At 41.1% G+C, this 23,238-nt stretch overlaps 1 protein-coding gene across 1 annotated transcript; it reads right to left on the bottom strand.

The window, feature by feature from the left end:
- Positions 1 to 707: 707 nt before the first annotated feature.
- tnfaip8l3 (tumor necrosis factor, alpha-induced protein 8-like 3) lies at positions 708 to 23,238 on the bottom strand. The gene is made up of 2 exons (XM_020641200.3): positions 22,873 to 23,238; positions 708 to 1,812 (listed from the first exon to the last, which is right to left on the bottom strand). The coding sequence occupies exons 1-2, from the start codon at positions 22,916 to 22,918 to the stop codon at positions 1,250 to 1,252; spliced, it is 609 nt and encodes a 202-aa protein (XP_020496856.1). The 5' UTR covers positions 22,919 to 23,238; the 3' UTR covers positions 708 to 1,249.

The following is a 23,238-nucleotide window of genomic DNA, read 5'->3' as shown; positions in this document are numbered from 1 at the left end:
TACTGTCTTTTAAATTCCCATTACAGTCAATGTGTGTCTGTAACCACACCTATCTACATTTTAAATTAAATATGGCCCCTGCTATTTTTAGAATCAAAGTTAATCGAAGGAAATGGTAAATGTTATTAAAAACACATTTCTCTAAATGTCCAGTTGCATTTAAGTTGAGAACTGAATAACTTAAGTCGAGAACTGAATAAATGAATAATAATGTATCAGCAAATACATGAGTGCAAACTGAGGCTCATTGGGTGGGTGGTCCGTCTGCATGGAGACAGAGCTATAAAACTGGACTTCTTCTCCCCTTGCTGCCAAAATAATCCATCTGGAGTCCCACCAAGCTACTGGTTCTATGTTTTCCAGGGATGGAGAGCAGAAGAGACCAGAGTCTACCAAATCAACCAGAAATTACCAATATCTGATTTTACTGCTCATGTCCACATTATTATTAGTAAATGTATGCTTGGTGTGCATGTGGGTCAATGGACAGGAAAGCAGTAGCTTCATGCACCATTTGTGGTCAATTTACCTGATTGGATTCACTCAATCATGTTTTTTTTCCCCCCTTGAAAAACTGAAGCAGAATCTTATTTCCGTTTATATTAGTGTGAGGCATAATTTTTAAAATGATCACTATGACTGCCAAGAAGAAGGCATAACCCCAACGTACTTTTCATGGAGCCTTTGTCGAAAGAACTGCAAACATCTGTCTTTAAGAAATCTTTAATAAAAGACAACTGTTACACCCTTGTAGAGAAGATTGACACAGATACATAATACACACCATGTCATTGTTGTTCTTATATACAAACACGCACATATTCAAGCGATTCCCATACAAACAAGTGCACACACATACAAACAAAGATGCTGATCACTATTACTGATTATCTTTCATTACCAAATATACTTTACAAATGCTTTTTGGCCAATGGTACAGTACACTTTTGCACACAAAGAGGATGACTTGGAATGCTTTAATGTATACGATATGATACAGGCTGTCCAAGTGTGCTGCAATGATCTACTGAGTGGAAAGACAGTCTGAAAGATTCCCACACTGAACCACAGCAGCAGGATATTACAACTTGCTTCATGGATGAAAAAGAAACAGGAAGACTAGAGCAAAAAGAAGGTAGAGGATATGAACAGTCACGGGTGAGCAAGTGAAAAGGAAATAGATGTAGGCAACAGGAGAGACTGGCTAGATGAGAAAGATCTTGAGGTGAAAGAGGTCAGCGGTGGGAGGTTAAAGCGTTCCTTCATCCAGCAGTTTGTTGATGCCATTGCAGATCTTTCTTAGAGAGAGTCTATAGTCCTCTCCGTCCCCGTACAGATCAGCTAGGAACTCACCATGGGCAAAATGGTTGAAAACGTGGTCGATGCGTGCGTGTGATCTCGCGGTCAGATGCTGCTCGACCAGGGCGTGAAGCAGGTCCCTGCACTCCAGCAGGAGCTCTGACAGAATATTCCTGTCGAAGGTGTACTCCACCTCATAGAACGACACTGCAGTCATGGCCGCCTGGTTCATCTTCTTCTTGAAGCGCTCCACCGTGTCCAGCTCGTCTGAGCTGAACTGGTGGTTACGATACAAGATGCCGATCTTCAGGGCGATCTTGATGACGTCCTTGATGATCTTGTGAGCCTCCTTCTTGCTCTTGGTGAACTCTCGGCTCGTCTTGTAGAGCTCGTCCAAGATCTCGCTGCTGGTGTCGTCTGTCAGCATGTTAGCCACCACCATGGTCGCCATCTTGCTCAGGATCTTTTTCTGGGCCTGCAGTGCCAGGGAGCGAGAGTTAAAGCTCTCCTGTCCTGAGGGGAGAAAAGAAAGACAAAGAGCAGAAGTATTGGGTTAGTCACAAAAGTTAGACATCGTTTTTGGGCACTTGGGGGAAGCTCAACATACACACTGACATATTAGAACTTTAAAAATGTCGACCTGATAATTTTTCAGTTTGGCTTTGTTTTGGTCTCCATCAATTCAGGAGATACATTTTCCAATATTTCCAACAGCCAATTGTTGACTTTGTTTGATGTTTTTGTTGTTGATGCTAAGTGTAGTTACTCCTGCCAGACGAGAACATTAGCGTATTCAAATTGACTAGTTTTAGTCCATTTGTACAAACCAATCCAGGTGTTGAGTACATTATTAGTGATCTGGTAAACCGATAATGTAGAAGACGTGAACCCTGTTTTTAAGTTGAACTAGAAATAAGGCTGGTGAATGAGGTCAATAACAAGAAGAAACAGACCATGTGCTGTGCCTTTAAGACACATTAAATGGATTTACCTCAACGCTGTAAACCTAGGGGAAACACTGTACAGTATACTGTATATTGTAGACAGAACATTTCTAAATAACTTCTCTGTTCATTTTATGTGCTATTTATCCACTGCCCTTAAATTTCAGTACAGCATGTTTACATGTAACAGCTGATTTCCATCAAGTCTAACAGGCTTTTCCAACTCTGTTGACCCTTTGTTATATAAATATGAGCCCTTCCTTTCCCCAGTTTTCACTGAAAACACTGTGTCCTTGCTTTAGAAACTGTGAGTGCTAAAAATGAGCCTGGTCTAAAGTTACGATTTCTCACTTTGTCAGAGGAAGACACAGATTTTTTTTTTTGCCTTTGTTACACAACTAACTGTTGTGTAACAGGTCATTTGTAGCAGCATTTATGTGATGTGAGTAAAAATGAAGACATGCACTAATAAAAAGTGCACTCGGATGATTCAGTTTTTGGCATGAACCAACTCTACTTCTAAACTTGGGTGTACAGACATTCTGCCAACTGAAATAATCTTTTTGGACAAAATAAAAAGACTGTACCTTAAGAGAGTTTGAATGGTTTTTAATAGTAACAGAAGTTTTTAATAGTAACAGAAGTAGCTTAGCAGGGATCACAGTCAGAGCAAGCTTATGCTGGGGAGTACATGAAAAGCGGTACAGCCTCATTCAAAGCAGGGCGGCGTCCTTCCTGGAGTTGCCTATGCTGTGGTTGGCTGAATATGGGAGGAATGACAATCTGCTGGATAACATCAAACAGCTGTTCAACGATAGGAACCTCTCTGCACTCTGTCTCTGTGCACTGTAAATGTAAGAGGTCCAGATTGATTGCAGTTCAAAGCTGTGTCCCACTGTTGTCACAATTTATTATAGAGGGGGATATCAAAGGCTGCCTGCCTCCTTATACAGCCATGACAGCAGTTTAACATATGTATGTCTGAATGTGAGGAGTGGGAGGACTGAAAAGGGTTTTTATTTAGGTGCCACCCAGCTACAAATTACACACCAGATAACTCCTTTTATGATTAAAGCTCAGGAAGGACTCTTCACTTTTTTCCTGCTGTTTCCTGGGCACACTGTCAGCCTCCTCCTCCAAATGTGCGAGAGAGAGAGAGAGAGACAGACAGAAAGAGGGAGAGAGAGAGACAGCGAGAGGATGGGGGCGTCATGCCCAACAAAAAAAAACAGCAGATGAGCCCAAATTTTCAGCATATCACCTGCTATGTTTTCATTAGAATTCTTTTAAAACAGTAACCACACAGACTTCACATCTGTGTCTTCACATGTGTGTCTATATATGCTTTATTTCCGGTTACACAAGAGGTTGAAAGTTGCAGATACTTGTGGGAAATCTTATCCCTGCCATTTCATGTGAGTGTGCAGAACTGACATTTCATGTGTTGGTCTAAAGCTGAATGACATTTCGTGCACATGCACTTTAGGCATGACTGTAGGCAAATAGCTTTGTCTACAGTCATGTCACAATAACAGTAAATCTGGTCCACTGCTCCTTGTGCAGCTTTATGGAAGTGGTGGTGTTGCCTATTGACGTGGAGAGGATGAGAATGAAGATGTCATACCTAACAAAAAAAAAGCATCTCTAAATAAATGATGACTCAAGTTTAATGAGTAAGATTACTTTTATAAATAAATATGTGAGAGTAGCTTCATTGACATTTTTTTGCATCCACATTAACACACTCACTAACCAGTGCCTTTTGAATCCAAAATGCTCTCAGCTGAGGCACCCTGCAGAGTTAAACTTCAAAGTTATTCAGTAACATTAATGTCTGCAAACCACTAACTCAGTGTTTCCCCTAGGTTTACAGCTTTGGCGGGGTGGGGGTGTCACACGCCAACACAAACACTTGAAGGAATCTTGGTGTTCATGGGTTACTTTTAGCGACAGCTGTCCTTTTCTATCGGACATGCATCCTTAAATGACTTGTTTCCCTGATTTCCGACTCTATCCACTATCCTATCTCTACAATAAAGGCCCAAAAAGCCCAAAAAGGGGGACTGGGGCTGGCCGCCCCCCTAATATAATAGTAGGGGAAACACTGACTAACTTGTGTAGAACGATTAAAGATAAAAAGTTAAGGTTCTCTGAGCGATCAGTGCTATGATTGACTTGGATTTCACTTCAATTGAGCCAGGAATGGAATCAGATTACCTGTTTATGAAGATATAAAAGAGTACATGAAAAAGTACACAATATATACACTTTCTGCAACAACATAAACTAACTGACTCAAAGACTATCTACAGTCAAAATCACTCTGACAGAAACAAGTGTCTCATCCTTGTAGGCTGCTCTTAAGAGACTGCTCTTAAAGACATCAAATGAAACTCATACGGCCTGAGGTGACAGCATGAATAAAGGCAGCAATATGGTGGTTTCCCTGATATTTGAAAAGCAACACCAGGACATGACTGTGGCTCTCATTAGGCAGATCAGTGTCTTTCATAAACAGGCTCTCTTTGTCACTGTTATATCCTGTTTCTCTGAAGCAGCTCTTTGTCCCAGAGAGCCTCTGATATTCACAAACCCGACTGGATAGATTTCTGAAACCCTGGCACACTGATAAAGGTGACAGCTTCCTCCATAAAGCCAGCCTTGTCAGACCAGTGGTCAGGCACTCCATTTGGATCTGGATCGGCGATCACTTTCTAGATGAATTTATCCTACAAGCAAATGAACAGACATCTGCATGTAAAGAAGAGTTTGACGTATAAGCAGCAAGCGTGCTGCATGAAAGCATCTGGTTTGACCTTTTTCTGTTTTTAATGCAGATCTAAAAGTGGACTAATTATTCCCCTCCACACAGCCTGGAGCCTGTTTCCGAGGACCAGCAGGTGGCTATCGCCTCACTTGCCTTGACCCTTGTCTCAAGTCTGTTTGCACATTTCTGAGTGGTGAAAAATGTAAGCAAAAATGCCAGAGTGTGGGGGTTAAAAAAATACTGTGAAGAATGGACATGAGGCTGCTTGAGGTGTGAGTCAGAGTGCTGGGGGAGGTGGAGGCTGATTCAGAGTCTGGCTGGAGAATTTAGCACATACAGTAAACGATGGTAGATGGTTATGAGTGTGCACATGGAGGCTTTAAAAAGTCCGAGCTCTGTTACACAGAGCCGTCGCCCAGAGGCTGAGATGAGTGACATGCATAAACCAGGGTGTCATATTGAGTTAAAGAAGAGTCAAAGCTGTCAGGGGAGCGATGGCCAGAATACTGTTACTTATCCCGCTCCTGTTTTCACACTTTCTCTCCTGTCTGCTCATTATTTTCTCTGCCTCACTTGTCCTCAAGTGTGAAGTTTTCACAAAATAAAGTGGGTATTTTGTACTGTGAGTGGGAAAAGGTTACTGAAAACCTATTCCCACGTGGCTACAGCCATCGGCCCATCACATTGGTTACATAAGCAGAGTGTTTTTGGGAGTTGGTGAAGTTTACTTTAAACATCAGGATTAGTAAGGTGCTTGCTGCTCTCTGGCAGTGGCTGTTGACCAGACAGTCTCTCTTTGTTCCGGCTGATGTTTTTAGAGTGCTGAGTCAACAGTTTCTGCTGCGCTGCATCAGAACATACATCCAGTGTGGAACATGGAGAGCAGCCAAACTTGCTCTGCTAAAGGTGGCGGTCTGCAAAAAAACAAACATCTGGACTGATTTATATTCCTTTCAGTCAGAAACACTTGCATGAAGGAAGGGACATTTGGGTTAATATGCTTATGTTCTTCCCAAGGGAGATTTATGACATATTAGCATTTGCATACAAAATGACAGCTTCTCATCATCCTGCCAAACATTGACTATGCTGTGTGTTGTAACATCTGTAACAGCTGTGCACAGATGACCATGTTGTTTGGCACCAAGGTGCACCAAAAGTTCAGTAATGACAACTTTGACAGTAGCTTTCACAAGCTTTTTTGGTGCAGCCAATAAATGAATGATGAACAATGTGTTAAAATTGATTTTGTGTGGGGATCAGTCATAAATATATTTGTTTGGTGAAATAACAGATTCAGCCAACAGGATTGTTATAAACACACTTGTCAATCTCTGAAACTAAGTGATCCCCTGCCAGCAAAAGTAGCATTCAACATTCACAGTGTTCTGATGTCACCCTAAAGGTATCTACAAGCTGTTACAATGATGTACTTCTGCCATTTCTTGGCTTCCCAGTCTGTCAGTTACGAAATAAACAATGTAAAGTCAAAATCTTGAGGGATGTTCTTCCCAATTAAGGATGAAATAACTTTAGTATTTAGCTACTGACAACAGCTAATGTTGTTCCACCCCTTATAGGTAACATTGCTGTTTGATAGTGTGACAAGGTGTGGTATTAAAGTTGTAAATTCCATCTAACCATAGTGTTAGCTTGATAATGGTAATGTTAGCTGGCTAACAGTAATTGTTAGCTAGGAATTGGTTGAATGCCAATGTCACCTACTTTGACTCATTATGCCGTTAGGTAATTGTTAATCAAATGTGTTATATTTTACTATGAAACATGACCTTATTTCTATAGTGTCTGTTTTTGGGGAAATTGGGAAAAAAGTCAGATTGTATATGATTTTGAAACCAAAGCTATGCCCCAATTGCATTTGAAGACCAATTGTATCACAGTGGAGCGTCAAAAGCTATTCCATTTTCAAGGGTCTACTGCCGCGCTGACAAATGCGTCTTAATTTACCTGGCCAACAAAGGAACCATCCATTGCATCCTAAGTGGCCAAACATATCCCAAGATTCATGGTGCACCAAGTAAAACCAGCTGGCAAACTCTAAAGCTGTGGACTCTTAACATTTTAAATGTTATTAGCCTTGTTTTTTTCAACTCAGTCGAAAGGCTACCAATACAAAAGAGGCCTTGAAACTTCAATTTAAAGGTTATGTGACGTAAATTATGTAAGCCAGTTCTGGTACAGCTGTTGACGTGGAAGGTTAAGGGTGGGGACGCTGGTGAAGAAAATGGGCAATTGTCTGTAAACCAGACCAGTTCTCTTCAGTCTGAGTGATCTATGCAGGCTATGAAGACTGAAATGACACACAGCTCTGGAATACAACATTACAACAACATTAAGCTTCCTACCTGGCTAATAAAAGGCTACAGAGAGGAGATGTTTAACTCAGCTTAACAACATGGACCTTTACCTTTGACAGATACTCCACAGTCTTATAAAAAAATATCCATTAAAGGGCCCATATTCTGCTTTTTCTGGTTTTATATGCTCTTTAGTGTGTTTTCCAAGTGTCCTGTGCATGTTTAGGCACATCTATTTGCAAAAATTCAAAGTCCGCGGAAACGCGGCTTCTCCTACGTCCTCCTGTTAGCTGCAGCATTAGCTGCATGTAATGCTCGGTTCTAGCCCCCGTCGTCCAACGTCATTGTCAGTGTGATATCACTGATCTAAGCCCATTGGCTCATTGTGGCAAGCCCAGCAGCGCATGTTTCACGCCCGTTAACTTCTGTAGCACGGTCACCATATGCCGTAGCCTGCGGTAGCACAGTAGTGCTAAGGTGCTAATGTTTATGCTCCCCTCGGACGGAGCCAGTGGCTGCATTCCCAATATGGTAAAAGAGGTGGGACATTTCCGAGAACAGTGCTGAGCAACTGACCAATTACGGCAGAGCCGACAGGCCGACAAATCAGACCAGACTTGGCACACGTGGGGACTCTGAACGTGGGCACTTCAGAGCCTTAGAGAGAGAGTCAGAAGCGAGTCGGTGCATGGAGAGGCAGTACATGAAAACAGAGACTTTTTTCGAAGTTTAGCTATTGTGAACATACTTTAGCAGGTACATAGATTAAATATATGAACCCCAAAAAGGGCATAATATGGGCCCTTTAAGGCAACATATCCACTAGTAAATTCAACACGAGAGTTATTGACTTTCTAATCTGGTCATTTTTCTCAACGTACGGGGCAGCTGGGATGTGAGATGGGGCCCTGAGGTTTGTTTTGGTCTCGTTCCAAAGCAACCAGAGGAATGAACCATTAGCGGGACCGGCAACTCACACTGACAAGGTCCGACTGGCCTTTACTGAGTCAATGCTGGAGGCAATTGTGGGCTTCTCGGCCGGAATGCTGCAGAACACGCACCCATGGCTGAGGGCAGCAACTGTGTGTGAGAGTGTCCTTTAGGGTTTATCTGTTTTTATTCTGGTCTTGATAGAATAAACACATTTAAGATTAGTCATCATCACAATTTAGAGAAAAGCTTGTTAACAACAACAATCACTTCTATTGATGGTGATGACTGAATGGATCTGTGTACACAAAACAAACAAGGTAAGATAACAGGCAATAAAGGTCCTACCACATTAAATACATCAATCTGAATGCTCTCAGACCAGTAGGACCTTACATCAGGTGATTGGGAAACTTCTCTGTTTATAACTGGATGGGTATCTATATGAAATTAAGTTATGAATACCAAATTAATGTACTGCACTTAAAACTCAAGCACATGAAAAGGTCAAATAAAAACTAAGCTAATGATGACAACAACAAAAATGTCGAAAATAAATACATCTAAAGATTAAAAAAAAATAATTTGCATTCAAGACTTAAAGACCCTGAAAAAAAATCAAATGTCATGTTCTCATACTGATTTCCCCCTGAAAGCTGTGAGATGCTGTGATGGAAATGTTTTTTATTTTATTTTTTCCACCATTCGAAGCTTCTGCAAGACTCGATCCTAACTCAGGTGGACACACGCACACACACAAACACACACACACACACACACACGCACACACACACACACACACACACACGCACGCACATGAGAAACACAATGCTTAACCATGCCATCCTGTCTGAGGTTGCTACTGACAACATGCCCATGTTTAGCATGGACTAACCAGGTCACACTCCCTGCACAGGTGCATGGGTTGTGTTTTGCTTTATTTCCTGAGAGCCTCAGGTTACATGTTCATCACATGTGCGTACACAACACACACAGGTGTTCAGACATTATCAGGGTTGCATGTGATGAAGGTGTAAGAGTAAAAGACGAAAGAAAATAAACATATTGCTTAGCTCATGCAACCCTCCCTCTAAACATTATTACTTCAAACAGCCAAACCGTAAAAGTTGCTGACGGACAACCGAGCTCAGAGATTCAGAAAGGTGTGTTTGTGTTTTTGGTGTGTGACAAACAAAAAGCCTTTTGAGCTGTGCAAAGCTTCTTTGTAGCTGAGTTCTACCAAATTCCCCTGCTTTACATTTAATTTCCATGTGCAAACTATTTTCCATTATATAACTGAATAGCCAAAACAGGCCAAGCCATTCTTTGCACCCTGTAAATGCTAAAACACACATTTTCCTTTTTACAAGGGGAACAGTAGTAACAGTGTAAATCCCCTTTGGCCTCACATGTAAAGCTGGACATTAAAAGGTCTACTGCACATTCAAGACAGACCTTAAATCTTGCAGCTTTATTGGCAAAAAAAAGTCCAAGAAAAGTCCTTCATGATGGTCTTTCCCCCATCATCACCGTCTTTTTAGAGTGAAAACTCAGCATTTACACTGTATCAACACTAAAAAATAACTGGAAAAAAAAGTTATTTCTGCCAAACAGAAGTGACAGCTTGACTTCCTCTTCTTTTTGCTGTGGCCCTTTAGTGTGCTTTTGGTTTCCAATAAGGAGTCGCTGCAGACTCTCTCTCTGGCTGCCTATGCAAGGCTAGAGAGAAACAATGGAGTGGGTCCTTCAGCTATAGTAAAAGGGGTTTTTAATAGCCTGCAGGGTTTGTGTTAAGCAAGAGAGAGGCCAGTGGACTGGAGTGGGGAGCAGAGGATGGTGTTGTGTGCCAGCTGGTGCCAGAGCTTGACAGGCGGAAATGGAGGAAGGATATATCTAGGTTTTGTGTTTATCTGTAGGCCCCCACACACATGCACACAGACATATAGTAAACAGAGTGTGCTAATAATCGTCACCATACTGTTCTACACAAGGAAAAAGCTGCAGAAGCATCCAGGCAGTGAAAAACATGGAGACTCTTGATCTGCCCAAGCTCCATGCTGCAGAATTTTGGACTCCCACAGCTCTAATCAGACGATGACTCAAACATACCTCCCCTGCTCACACTCTCTTCTACTGAATGCCCGTGTATTTTTGTATCTAGTTGAAAGCAATAAAGATTGAGAAAGATGTGGTTTCTATTCGAGGAAAGCGACAGAGTTCAGCGTGGTGCATGTTGTGCATTATTCATGACAACTAGAAACGGACTCTGAGCCAGTTTCCAAAGGGCACTGTGACGTTAAAAGAGGTCCTTCACCGTGTCATTACCAGCTGCTCAGGATGTAGAGCGGCACCCAGACCTTTAGGGTTAATAAATAACTCCATTTTAATACTGTAATGACTCTCGTTTCTGTGAAGAGGGGCTTTAGAGCGTAAAGTTCATCCTCTTTTGTAGAAGAGGGTCATTTCGTGTGTCTGGCTGAAAAGTAGACTGCTTACAGCTTCCTCATGCTGTACTGGAAGAAAGTAAAGGAGGAAAATACAGGTTTTTTATTCTTACGGCAATCTTTTTAAGTCAACAAGATTTCTTATGTTATGATGTATATCAGTGATCACATCAATAAAACAACCTTTTTCTGCTTTTTTTTAAATTGAGTTTTCTGTGTTTAAGTAATTTTCTTTAGTTTGTGCAGGTGTTTCCTGTCCCTGCTTAAAACTAGATTTTGTTCCTCCTTAACCGGGGTCAGGCACAAATCGCTGCATTCGATAAAGATCACTTAACCAGTAATAAAAAAGAGAACATTTTAAATGAGCAAGAGAATTGATGTGCAAGTAATAATGATGTTGATCAAGTTTCTCATTAAATTTGCTCTTAAAACTACACTGGTTATATTAAGGCTGTATCCCATGAATTGCCTTTTAAGGCTGTTTGTGGGAGGACAGTGTGAATTCTATCCAAATACCTTCATTTGAAGTCTGGCCAATAGAAATCAACAGATTTGTACTTGACTTGATAAATCTGTTGGTCTGATTTTACTGCCAATATTTGCTGATGGCAGATAGATTTGTATCAGTGTGTACTTCTGCCAATAAACAGAAGATGATACACATAAATGCCAAAGATATGCTTATAAGTATGTTAATTATCGTTCCTTTTTTAAATTTCTTCTACCAAATAAGCACAGATAAGTTTGCTTTATATCTGAAAACATCCTCAGCATAAAAGTTAAAGACAATAATTGGGTTTTTATACAAACTTTATACTATCTGAGCTCCCATTGGTGGATAGCCTTAACAATGCATTATCATAAAGCTCTATTCATACCAGCTACAGTATGTACACATGTTAAATGTTGATGTCACATATAAAACCACTCAGTAAAGTAAATATAATCTGGTTACTTTACAAACAACATGGTACAATGGCTGCATGTAATGGTTTTATTATTCCTGTACTAAAAATTAAAGCATTTTATGTTTTTTCCACACATTCTTTGGTCAGCTGACTTTGCTGTTAAACTGTTTGGTGCATGTGTAAATATATACTGTATATGTGTGTATATAAATCTTACAACGTGCCTTCTGAATCTGTTTCAGAGTTTGCTTAGGTAATATTTGAACCCTTCTCTCCAGGTCTTTAAAAAGAAACATTTAGCAGTATTCATGTGAACAATGGGGAGCAGAACTATGAATGCCTTGTGACTTATGCAACAATACCGTCGTTCCCATATTTGAACAGTTTTACATCTCAGACCTCTCCATGACCGGGTCTGTCTATAAACACAGTAGGACATGTGCGACTCATTTTATGAGCGTGCTTAAATCATAAGTTTTCAACATGTTTGGTGGTATAATACCTAATAAAAACTAGTGTACTTATTTAGATACATTTGGTCCTGGATAAGATATAACCATTTTGATTTATGATCTTTAAAACTTAAAAGAAACCCTCTAACATCTCTCCGTCTAGTCGACTTGTAAGTCAAAGGAAAATGAATGAATCTGAAAGGAACGGCCCCTGAAAAAGTCTCACCAGGCAGTCTGGTGAAGATGGAAAAAAGGTAACTTGGCCGTCACTAGACTTAATGATATTCTCTGCACTGTCAGAATTCAAATGCAGCACAGGGTTGAGTCCGCATTACTGGAAAATGCATAATGGATACAAACCACTTAAAGAAAACCTGGTATGACTGTTTCTCATTAATAGTAGAATGATGCATGCTTATGTTGCTGTAATGAAGAGGTCTGATGTACAGTTAGTTTAATCCTTAAGTGTGTTTATCCTGGGACTATGGTCTGAGTGTCTCTGCTGTGACTAACAGTCCACAGAGAGGCACTTAGGAGGCGCTCTGAGTCAGGAGGGACTCGGGAACAGATTGAGTTTGGCCTCGGCACAGCTTTATTTAATGCTCTGTGCCTCATCTCGTTCTTTGTCTCTACTCAAGAGTTTTAATGGACGTGTCCCCGTAGAGCCGAACCAGAGAGACGAGGAAAATGGAAGCAGTGGCAGGAAACGTCTGATTGAGTTATGTTTCACTGGTTTTGATCGCCTGTCACATGTAACGAGATGATGGAAAAGTAGGTGAGAGAGATGCCTGGGATTTGACCTCCACCTTTAGCCCTGCCCTTGACTTTCATTACGTTCCCTCCTTGTTATGAAGACCACAGTCGTGGCTGGTCCTCAGAGGATGAGAAGTGGTATCCAAGACATCCTGTTAGGTTGCAGTGTGGACTGTAAGGCCCTGTGAGATCCCTAACCTCTAACCTCTCCTCTGCTTTAAAGCTAATGTCTTCACCAGCTGTGGTCTGCTGATGTCTGCTATTGTTTAGCTGGTGAGGAGCCAGGCCACAGTTAGCTGGTTAAATGGGCATGGGAACTAGCTGGAGGCTGTCTCCCCTCTCTGAACCCCTCCTCTGGGAGCTTCTCTGGAAAACTACTAAGCAGCGATCACTGACATACAAATCCTGTCAGGTTGGTGTTGGTTAAGGGCAGAAATACCCTATTTCTACAAATGTATTATAGATGTGCCAATATTGTGTTTCTTCAACACATTAAGGATTCAAACTATATCCAGGTTTGGCATTTACAGATAAATTCCTAAGCTGTCTCTGTTCCTGGGAAGTTGAAACACTCACCGTCTGGTAAAAACTTAAAAAAGCAAATTTGGTGGCCTTAATTATGTTAAAACCTTACAATCATGAGGACTGACAAAAAACCATAAAATCAAATAAAAAGCTTGTTAGCTACTTTGTACTTAACAGTAATGAGAAAGAGATGGGATTTTCGTCTCTGGTAAATTCTTTGAAGTTAATTGAATTGATTAAAGGATAGCCCCCTGAGATGCAGCATCTCATTTCCAAGGGGGTCCTAAAATAGAGAATATTATTGATACAGATGGGGTGTGTTCTGTAGCCTGCACTCTGGTTTTCTCTACATGCGTTGACATGTAAATTGGTAATTGTAAAAATTGGATTTATGCTGCCGTGAAGGAAGCATAATCCTTTCACACCATGTCTTTCTCCTCACAGGGTCTTTGATTAATTTGCATAGCAACAACTTCTGTTTATCTATAACTCACTGAATATAAACCATAATACTTAAAATTCACCAATAAACCCAGTGACTTTTTAAACACTAGTGTTAATGTCCAGCAACCTTCACACGCTAAAGCTGCAAAGAAGTGTGAGAAAGCAACAAAAATGGAGTTTGATTGATGTAATCAGTGAGAGATGCAGCTCAGAAGAAACGAGCCTGGAGCTGACTACCTCAAAGAATGATTTTATTCATAACAAAGTGGCACTCCTTTTTTAGAAGACTGGGTACAAATGAGGCTGTGTGTGCTTATGTGCAGACTGTAATGATAGACTGTCAGAGTGAGGCCTAATAGAAAACAGAGAAGGATAAAATATTGTGGCTTTTTCTGCTTACTTTATCAGGCCCGCACCGAACTTGAAGGTTTTATTAACTTTTTATTCCCAAAAGAAGTAAAGCTGTAAACTATACGCTATCTACAGAGAATGAAAGATGGAAGGCGGCAGAGCTGCAGTGTGTACATTTTCATTTCACACCATTCAGTCAAGTGAGCAAGAACATTGGGTATGAAAGACGGGCTCTTTGCTTGAAAAGTGCCTTGAAATTTTATAAACGAGGGCTGTCTTTTTCTTTGTTCAAAATGTATACACAAACATGTCCCAGTTGTACTGGGAGTCTCCAGATGTGCCACTCCACTTAAAAAAAAGCATGGAGGAGTGATGGAAGGAGGGATGGAGGAGGTGGGGGTGTTAAAGAAAGAGAGACGTGTCCACGTTGTGATCGTGATGCTCCTGTCAAAGTCTCTTTCCATCAGACGGAGACCCACACAGCATGGAAAACATCTTCCCACCATCAATTCTTTTTATATCATCTGTAGCTGTATGAGGAACCTGCTGTATTGTTTCTTTTGTCAAACAGGAATCTCTCGTCTTTTTGTCTTATCTTTTTCTTCTCTGTCCATTTCTCACCAGATCTACAACACTGAGCCGAGCGTGAGTGGCAAGGAAGCAAGGGTTTTCCGGCCCGGGGTGAGTGGATCCTCTCATAGACCTCTGCCAAGTCTCAGCATGCTGTGGCATCATTTACAAAGACTCAAAAACATGCACGCACACACACACACACACAAATCCCTGCACACACATGCACGATCATCTGGGCCCTGCCAGCTTTCCCCATAACTTTGGCCTCCTGGTTTGTTTACAAGTTCACCCGCTTTAACTGGGTTAACGTTGAAGAGAGGAACTTGGAAGCTACAAATGACTAGAAGCACAGTCTGTTAATGCCCTTATGGAACTGACTCCCTACCCGAGCATCCAAAACTCAGTGGACTTTCTCATTCAGGGTCACCAGAGACTGAAACTATTTCCTTTAATGAATCTCATAAGGGTAAACTTCTCTGTATGGATGTATGGTGATGTTTAAGACCTGGTCAGTTAGACAAAAGTGAGACAATGGTTCTGTGAGCAATGAATACAGTTCTGACCTTTTGGGTTGAAACCATAAACTGTTTTAAGCATGGACGTAGTCTCAGTGATGTCACACATTGGTTACTAAAGGGGAGTTTTAATGCCCAATGATGGCAGCCGCCATATTGGCAATGCTGTCTCAACCTAACCTCCGGTCAAACTTGTAAAAGGAAAAGAGGTGGAGGTGAGATGGGCCTTAAGCCTCTTGGCTTGAAGTTGGATCAGTTATGTCCTTAATTATACAAAACTCCTATCCTTCATGAAATCAAAACAGGTGGGTTATAAACACTGTACAGTGTGTGCTGATAAAGATATGAACTATTCAGACTAAAATCATATTTTGAACCGTTAAGTGCTGTAAACGTGTTTATGCCTGCTGTCGTTTTGGGCATGGATGTGTATGCAACTTACTTCTGCGCCTTTTACATCTAGCAGGTTGACGCTTGGTTTAAACTTATGGGCAGCAGGTGTACAGCCCCAACCAATAAGAATTTGCTGGCCACGCAGAGAGGTGGGGTAACTCTCTAAAAAGTAGGGAGTAAGTTAGTTCAACCCGTAAACCAGAGCCACACAGCAGATCCTTTATAGATCAAGGCGTCTATGATGTTTGTAATTCAGGGAGTAGGAGCATTTAAAAAAATAAAAACGCTTTAAAGTGGGTAACAACATACAAAAGTTAGAAATCTAATTTGAAGCTAAACTACATTTGAAAATGGTTTCTGAACCCACATTTTTACCTTTTCAAATGAGACTGATGAGAAAAAAAACAGGAAGAAAATAAATGATAGAAATAGAGGAGCTGGCTGAACATTGGCTGGCCTCTATGATATTCTGGGAATTAACAACATTTAGCATTAAACATCTACAGCTTCCACAGATTATGCAAACACAATGTCCTAATTGCAAGTATCACAAGTTGTTGTTTTAATTATACATGGCGAGATGTTTACATTTAAGTTGTTAGTATAGTAGCAGATGTTAAAGCTTTGAAGGAGTAAGCAGACTTAAACCCACAGTGAGTAAATAACAGGGAGTTATAAATGTTTGGGGGTACAATGGTTAAGCCAGAAAAGGGGCGGGGTTTAAACTGTCGATGCTGCCTCTATTAAAAGGTTTCTTTTCTTTGATTGAAGTGTTAAAAATGGATCAACGTTGAACTTTGGCCCTGAAAGGCCTTCACTGTGTATGACACCCTAAAGGGGAAGCCAGAGTGCTGCTGCTCTCTTGGCTGCCAACCCACCACTAACTAATGACCAGGAAATAACTGTGGTTCCCTCACATAAAGACACACACACATTTGTAGATTTGTTTCTGACTTTCAGTGTCTACATTCCTTCTCTTAACCTAACCCTCTCCACTAAATCTAATCCCTCCGTGAGTTAATTAAAATCCCAGCCTTTAAGGATAACGGTGTGTGCAGAGGTTTTGTCTCTCTCTGCTGCCATTAGTACCAATGAAACGTTTCAGTCCACAAATGTAATTGCGTAATGTTCTCCTCCTGTTTTGCTGTCTCGTACCTCCGAGGAGCAAAAAGCTTTAAAGGTACAATAAAATCCCCTCGCTTTGCTTTTTACTGCTACATTCGTTATTGTCATATTATTATGCTGAAGGTGGGTGTTGTGCATTTTCCTACCCCAACCTCAGTAATGCTATTATCAGCACTGTTCAGTTGAGTTGTGCCAGAGCTAAGTGTGAAATGCTTTGTGTGTAATTGCCTCCTACTCAACCTCACTTGCTGGTAACTTTTTTTTTGCAGCCGTAATAGGCGAGTGGAAGTGGAAAAGCCTCCATTTAACTTGATATAATCTGCATGTAAGGTTATATTAGGAGGAAGTTGGCAAGACAAGCGCAGACTGCAGCGGCCTCCACAAATACGTCAGACATGGACTAAGTTGAAACAGGAAACCATACCTAAGAAAACTGATAACTTTACTAAAAATGTCCACATAGATAAAAAAAAAAAAAAAATTGACCAACTTAAAAGCACCTGCGTCATAGCTCGTACGTGACGGTTTCTATATACCTCAACGCTCCTCTGACGCCACTCCAGCCTTCTCTTAACACACACTGCCCTCCCTCAGACAGCCCTTTCCTCTCACTCCAGGCGCCACTGGTGACTGTTTGCTTTGCTCCGACTGGCCCTCCAGCAAAACCGCAGCCGCCTCCTCCTCCTCCTGCGTGTGTGTCTATGAGACCTCGTCAAAATGCCTCTGTGGTCTAATTCCATGTTTCAGTAATGGCTCAGTCGTGGGGAAACAATTGCCTTTCCAAATGTCCCACAAACACTATGAAATGCCGCAGAATTATTGTGTTAGCACATGCATGTGCATGAAGGGGAATACACACTTGCAAAGCGGTCAGAAAACCTGGAGTTTTAGTTTGAAGCTGCAGCTATAAGAGGGAAAAAAGCTTTTTCCTGAGTCGTCTTTTCCACTTACAGCTTCACTCCTGACTCTTTTTTTTCTAAGTTCCTGTTACAGTTTTCCAGAACCAGCTCCTAGTGTGTGTGTGTGTGTGTGTGTGTGTGTGTGTGTGTGTGTGTGTGTGTGTGTGTGTGTGTGTGTGTAGATGGCTGGTGCACATTTTCCATCTGCGAGCCAGATTAAAGGCGGAGGAGGAGGAGGAAAAAAAATCAGCGATGCATGTGTTAGAAAAGCACAAGACCGAGGGAAGGAGCAAGGAGCAAGGAGAGTGCGGGCATTTTTTTAGCGTGTGTGCGCATCTGTAGATGGGAGTGTTACACTCTGCCTGTCTCTCATGTGTGAGGCATGTGGTCTGTCTGCCAACATAGCAATCATGAGGCAGAAGCTCTCCTCTGATTGCCGGGTACTCCTGGTTTGGCCTCATTCAGCAGCCATTTTTATCAAAGATCTTTGAAGTGTTTGTGGAAGTGTGGATCAGTGGCGATTAACGCAGCATGTAGAGCTGAAGTGTTTGTTAGTTTGAATACAGAAATTGAGGACCTGGCTGAAGATTACATTTCAGTTTTGTCATCAAACATCTGCAGTTTTTTTTTTGTTTCTAATGGAACCACAGTGACAGCCCTCGTGCACTCATGAACCTTACAGCTGTTATTACAACAGCAACACAGTTTCTGCTTTCCATAGAAAGTCTGAAGGAGCCGCGGACGGATGGAAATAGCTCTGCAGATGGCAGATTGGGTTTTGGTTGTTACAGTGAGCCGCATCGCCATGATGAATCAGCCAAAAGTAGACTGTGGGCTGATAATTCACCAACATAATGTCAGACTATTAAAAGGAAATGTTCAATATTCAGTAAAATGCAAATATGTAGTCTTTGTTGTTCACCAATTAAGTGAAACGTGGACTCCACCAGTCCTGAAGCAAAGCAGGTGTGTTGACAGTCAGTTTCACTTTGACTCACTTTGGTTCACTTAGCTACTGACCTCCACAGGAAGGAAAGGCAGGGCTGCTGGATGAATCAGCTTGAAGGTATTGTTATGCTCATTGAAATGCTCACTGCATGACTGGATAATTATTGGGAAACATGTAAGTGTTTTATATCTTCTGTGTGAATTCCACAGGGTATTTCTTTCACTTTTAACTACATTTCTGATTATTGTGACTGGCACTCATTCCATACAAATACAGACAGGAAAAGGTGTAGAAAAGATAGGAAACATTGTGACTCTTGCTTTTGATTTTCTCTCTTTTACTCCACAGTCCAAGTTCTTTCTATCAATGATAACCTAACAAAAAAAGTCTAAAAAAGCACACGATTCACACTTAAAAGCACACGTTTCACTTCAAACAGTGTTTGTGTCAATGTTCTTGCATTCTCATTGTGAAATAATCAGATAAATGTGAAGCCACACTGAATAATTCCCTCTGCAGTTAAAACGTTTCAAGAAGCAAAACTTTCATTTAAGGTACATCAGCAGGAGCGGTCATATTTTGGTGTCAGCTAGGGTAATTATAAAGTCATGCATCTATCTATGTATTTTTTGTATCCTAGCAACAATATTCTCATGATTAAAACCATTTCAACACATTATGCGTTTTTCTTGGCTTTCCATGTTGAAAACTCAACCTCCCAATTTGACTTGAAGACAGCGTAGCCTGCAGCTGAATGTGCTGAGGTCAGGAAGGATCTCTAGGGGGTTTTCAGAAAGCAATGTGGGAAGAGTAGAAGTGAAGAACAAAACAACAGCGAGGGATATTCAGGAATGGACCAAAGATCATTAATTAATAATAAAGAGAGTAGCTGAGGTTGGACTGAAGAGAACACATAGCTCTTAGTTGTTTTCTTACTACAACCACTAACAGCTCTAGGGCAGAGGAGAAGGCTGAAGGGTCAAAGCCACTAAAAACAAAACACCACAATATTTACACTGCTCCAGTTTTGTGCCAGAGAACAAATTTAAAGCACGGATCAATCAACCATCCCCCATCCACAAATCTAGAGTTAAGGGTCATGTTTGTGTACGGCAACACTTTCAAAATACTTCCGTACATGTTTTGTTAAAGACGGTTGCCCTCATTTAGGGAGCCAAACCTGTTTTCTTTTTTTTTCTGGTGACAGGAGAGTAGACACTGCAGCACAAACACAAAGCAGGATGCATGTTGAGTGGGACTCAGGCTCTGGGTAAATGGGATTCTGCTTTTCTCCTCACATCACCCTTCCTCTTCAACATGTGCCACATAGATTTTATCCCTAAATAATACAAGCTTAAAAAAGAGTTAATTCCTTTTGGACTACAAAGGCCCACTATACATACATGAGCGCTTTGACAGATCACAGCATCAACAATAAGATGACAAATGTTTCCAGGATTCTTCTCAGGCCAACTCCATGGAAAACATTGTGCATCCCCTCACATGCATGTGTAATGTATAAAGCCTCTGTCTCGGCAGATTTGCTAGGTCCACTGACCACGTCTTCTTAAAATATAAGATAAGTAAGTTCAACATACCAAGCTATCTTTCTGTTATCTGGCTTCACTAACCATAACACAAGGCAGTCATATGACGTTTGTTTTCAGCTCTGTAGGTCAACCCTGTGGGCAAAACAGGAGCAAATGGCAGCGGTGGGGCATAATAAACTAATTGCCCGCTATGCTAACGCAATTGTTAGGCTTCATCATAAGGTTACAAATACCTGACTTTGATTCAATTTAGCCATTGAAGTAAGTTAATTTTTAGATACTGGATCTTTGTAAGATCTTTTCTTACTGAGTATGAAAGTCTAGATTCATTCTTTAAGCTTCAACTCTGGTGGTATCCAAAAACCTTTGGGGAGGGGGACTTCTTTAAAAAAAATCAAAATTTGAAGCTGTAGGGATGTTCCTAGACAAGTCGATTAGGCGACTAATAAAAATCCATTTGAGCGACTATAGTCAAAAAGGTAAGAAAAACTCATAAAACAGACAAAATTAAGCATAATGTATTTATAATTGTCTGCGGGTTAATAAGCAACTTGGTTTGCCGAGCGTAGCTAACGTTAGCAGTACAAGCTCCGCCAGCCTTCGTTTCTCCTGGCATGTTAACGTCCACGTTCTTGTTCTAAATGTAGTTACAAATTGCTCTGGTCCTTATGCGAAACTTAAACCTGACATACATGCTTTTTTTTTATCTTCATTGTCTTAACAAAATACTGCTGCTCCTACGAGATGCTAAAAGTGCAGCACGAGTTCTTAATATGGTTAGATACCCACATAAGAAAAGGAAGTCTTAACCTTGCAGTGCCTGTCTGAAATCAGTAATGGCTGCAGATATGTCATCGTCCACTGAGAATGCACTTAAAGCTTTCTGGCTCTTCTATTAAGGTTCCTCTCTCTTTCCAAATGGACCAAAAGACAGACAGACAATGGGCCAGATGGACAGACAGATGGTTGGAGTTCATCAGAGCATCATTAACATACTAGGCTCTACAACTTCAAATGAACAGAAACACAGCCACACCATCACAAACATGGGACCGCCTCCAACCGGGGCAACAATAGACTCATTAAATATAGCCTCCATTATTTGACACCTAAAGCAGTTTACACATGCATACATTTACTAAAGATATGCACAAGGGGTGGGAAAGAACGTCTAATATATCATCATCCTGACCCGTATGATACAATCATTGAAAATATTGTTATTCTAATGAAATAAATGATGGCGTTCTAGAAAGATCTTCCTGCCAATTTGCATCACAGTGACACAGCTTCCTTACTTCTTACCTACGACGCTTATAACATGAATGGGTGTAACATGAACAGATGGTAAACGGACAAAAAAGTTGACAGCAGGATAAAAGAAAAATACTGCAGGATCATTTCGGACAGTGGTGAAAATAACTCAAAGGATGATATGTGATTAAAGGTAAAACTGACACCAAATTTCCCCGACTATATTCATGCATCTGCACTTTACCATTTCAGGGGTATTTTGTATTCTTCAGTTAATCAGGTTTTTATGACATATAATGTGTTATGATGTCAATGTATCAGTTATGGCAGAATGGTATGGTATCCTATCGTAATGATCCTATCCTATCCTTATCCTGTGAATCCCAGCCCTATTAAACACAGTGACCAGGGAGAGTCTATACATGTGACAAATGGGAAGTTATTCAGGGGGAACCCAGAGGTTTCTAATGGGGGATAAAGTAACTTAAAGTACAAATCCACAGTAGGTGTTTAAAAAGAAAAAGAAAAACTTTAAATCCTCTCTTTTGAACCCCAAAAGTTGATTTGCTGCAACAAGTTAAAATCCTCTTGAAGACACATTTGATTCATGTTCTTTGGACTCAACTCTATCTCCAGAAGGCTGTTTCATCTCCTGGCTCGCATTTTCCACAGGATCACAGTTCAATAAATCGCCCACATGAGAGGAATGCATGAAAAAAAAATCCAAAAGAGAACTGTAAGAGGGTGAGTGTTTCTGCAAGAGTCCAACCGTTCACCCTCGTCATTGCAATAAATCTTTGCCCTTCACTCTGACACCATAAAATATCTCCAGCAGAATTTATATAAGAAACAGGCACACAGAACTTTGAGGTCACTGAATCCAAACATTTTCATATTCAGGCCTGAGTGTTTGATGCCTCCACAGAGAAAAAAGAAGGGGACTTTGCTCATTTGCAGAGGCTGCTCTGTCTCTGTGTTCATGTTGGATGTGTTGATGAACCAACTGTCTGCACGTGTCGGAGCTTGTCTGTTCCTGGTGGTGACTGAGTCGGCTTTCATCCGCACACACAGAGAGGCTCCACCAGTCACCAGCATCAGCGTGAACGTGCACCACAGTGCACACATTACATGTCTTTGCTACATCTCAGAAGTGATCAATTCCACAGATAGATACTAGATAAAGTGACTCTTAAAGTTGGAAATCAGTTGAGTCTTCTGCAGCAGCTATTTCTTGTTGCATTTAAGAAATATTTAGAGATGTAATCAAACTAAAGATCAGTGCAAGAAACCTGCAGTGAGATAATTACTGTAGATGAAGGATGTGTCTGTTGAGTCATAAAAGTGCTAAAAAAAAGAAAGCAAAAACTCGCTGATCCTTGAGTTAAACTAAAATACAGCACTGTAGAATGTGTTTGTGTGTTGTGCTTTAAGCTTTAAGCTTTTTTTGATCCAAGTAGTCATGTTCCTTTTGAGTCTTACCTGGAGAGAGGTCTCCGTCACTCTGCTCTCCGGAGTCTGAATCCATCTTCCCCTGCAGGACGCTCAGAGGCTGCAGACGCTCTCTCTTATTCCTCTCTCTTTTTCTTCCCTTCCCTCTTCAGAGATTCCTCTGACTTCTTATCCCAGAGAAAAAAGAAATTAACTCAATGTTATTTTTTTCTTCCTCCTGTTGGCTGAGGTAAACTTCCCCTCCCAGCCTGAATCACTGCAGCTGTGAGAGGAATGCTACTAGACTGATTTGCTGAGCTGTTCTCCTTTTCCTTTAGCTCCCTTCTCCTCTCCTGACTCTCTCAGTTCCCCTCTTTCCATCTCCCTCTCATCTACTTTCCCTCCCCTCGCTCACTT

The sequence above is a fragment of the Labrus bergylta genome, chromosome 3 (assembly GCF_963930695.1).
Source record: "Labrus bergylta chromosome 3, fLabBer1.1, whole genome shotgun sequence".
Taxonomy (NCBI): domain Eukaryota; kingdom Metazoa; phylum Chordata; class Actinopteri; order Labriformes; family Labridae; genus Labrus; species Labrus bergylta.
The sequence above is the reverse complement of the archived record's forward strand: the minus strand, read 5'-3'. Positions and strand labels throughout refer to the sequence as shown.

Excerpts from the sequence above, each read along its gene's own strand:
- tnfaip8l3 (XM_020641200.3), bottom strand. The coding sequence starts at position 22,918 with ATGGATTCAGACTCCGGAGAGCAGAGTGACGGAGACCTCTCTCCAG. Across the intron at positions 1,813-22,872 it reads TGACGGAGACCTCTCTCCAG|GACAGGAGAGCTTTAACTCT; the intron begins GTAAGACTCAAA and ends TTCTCCCCTCAG.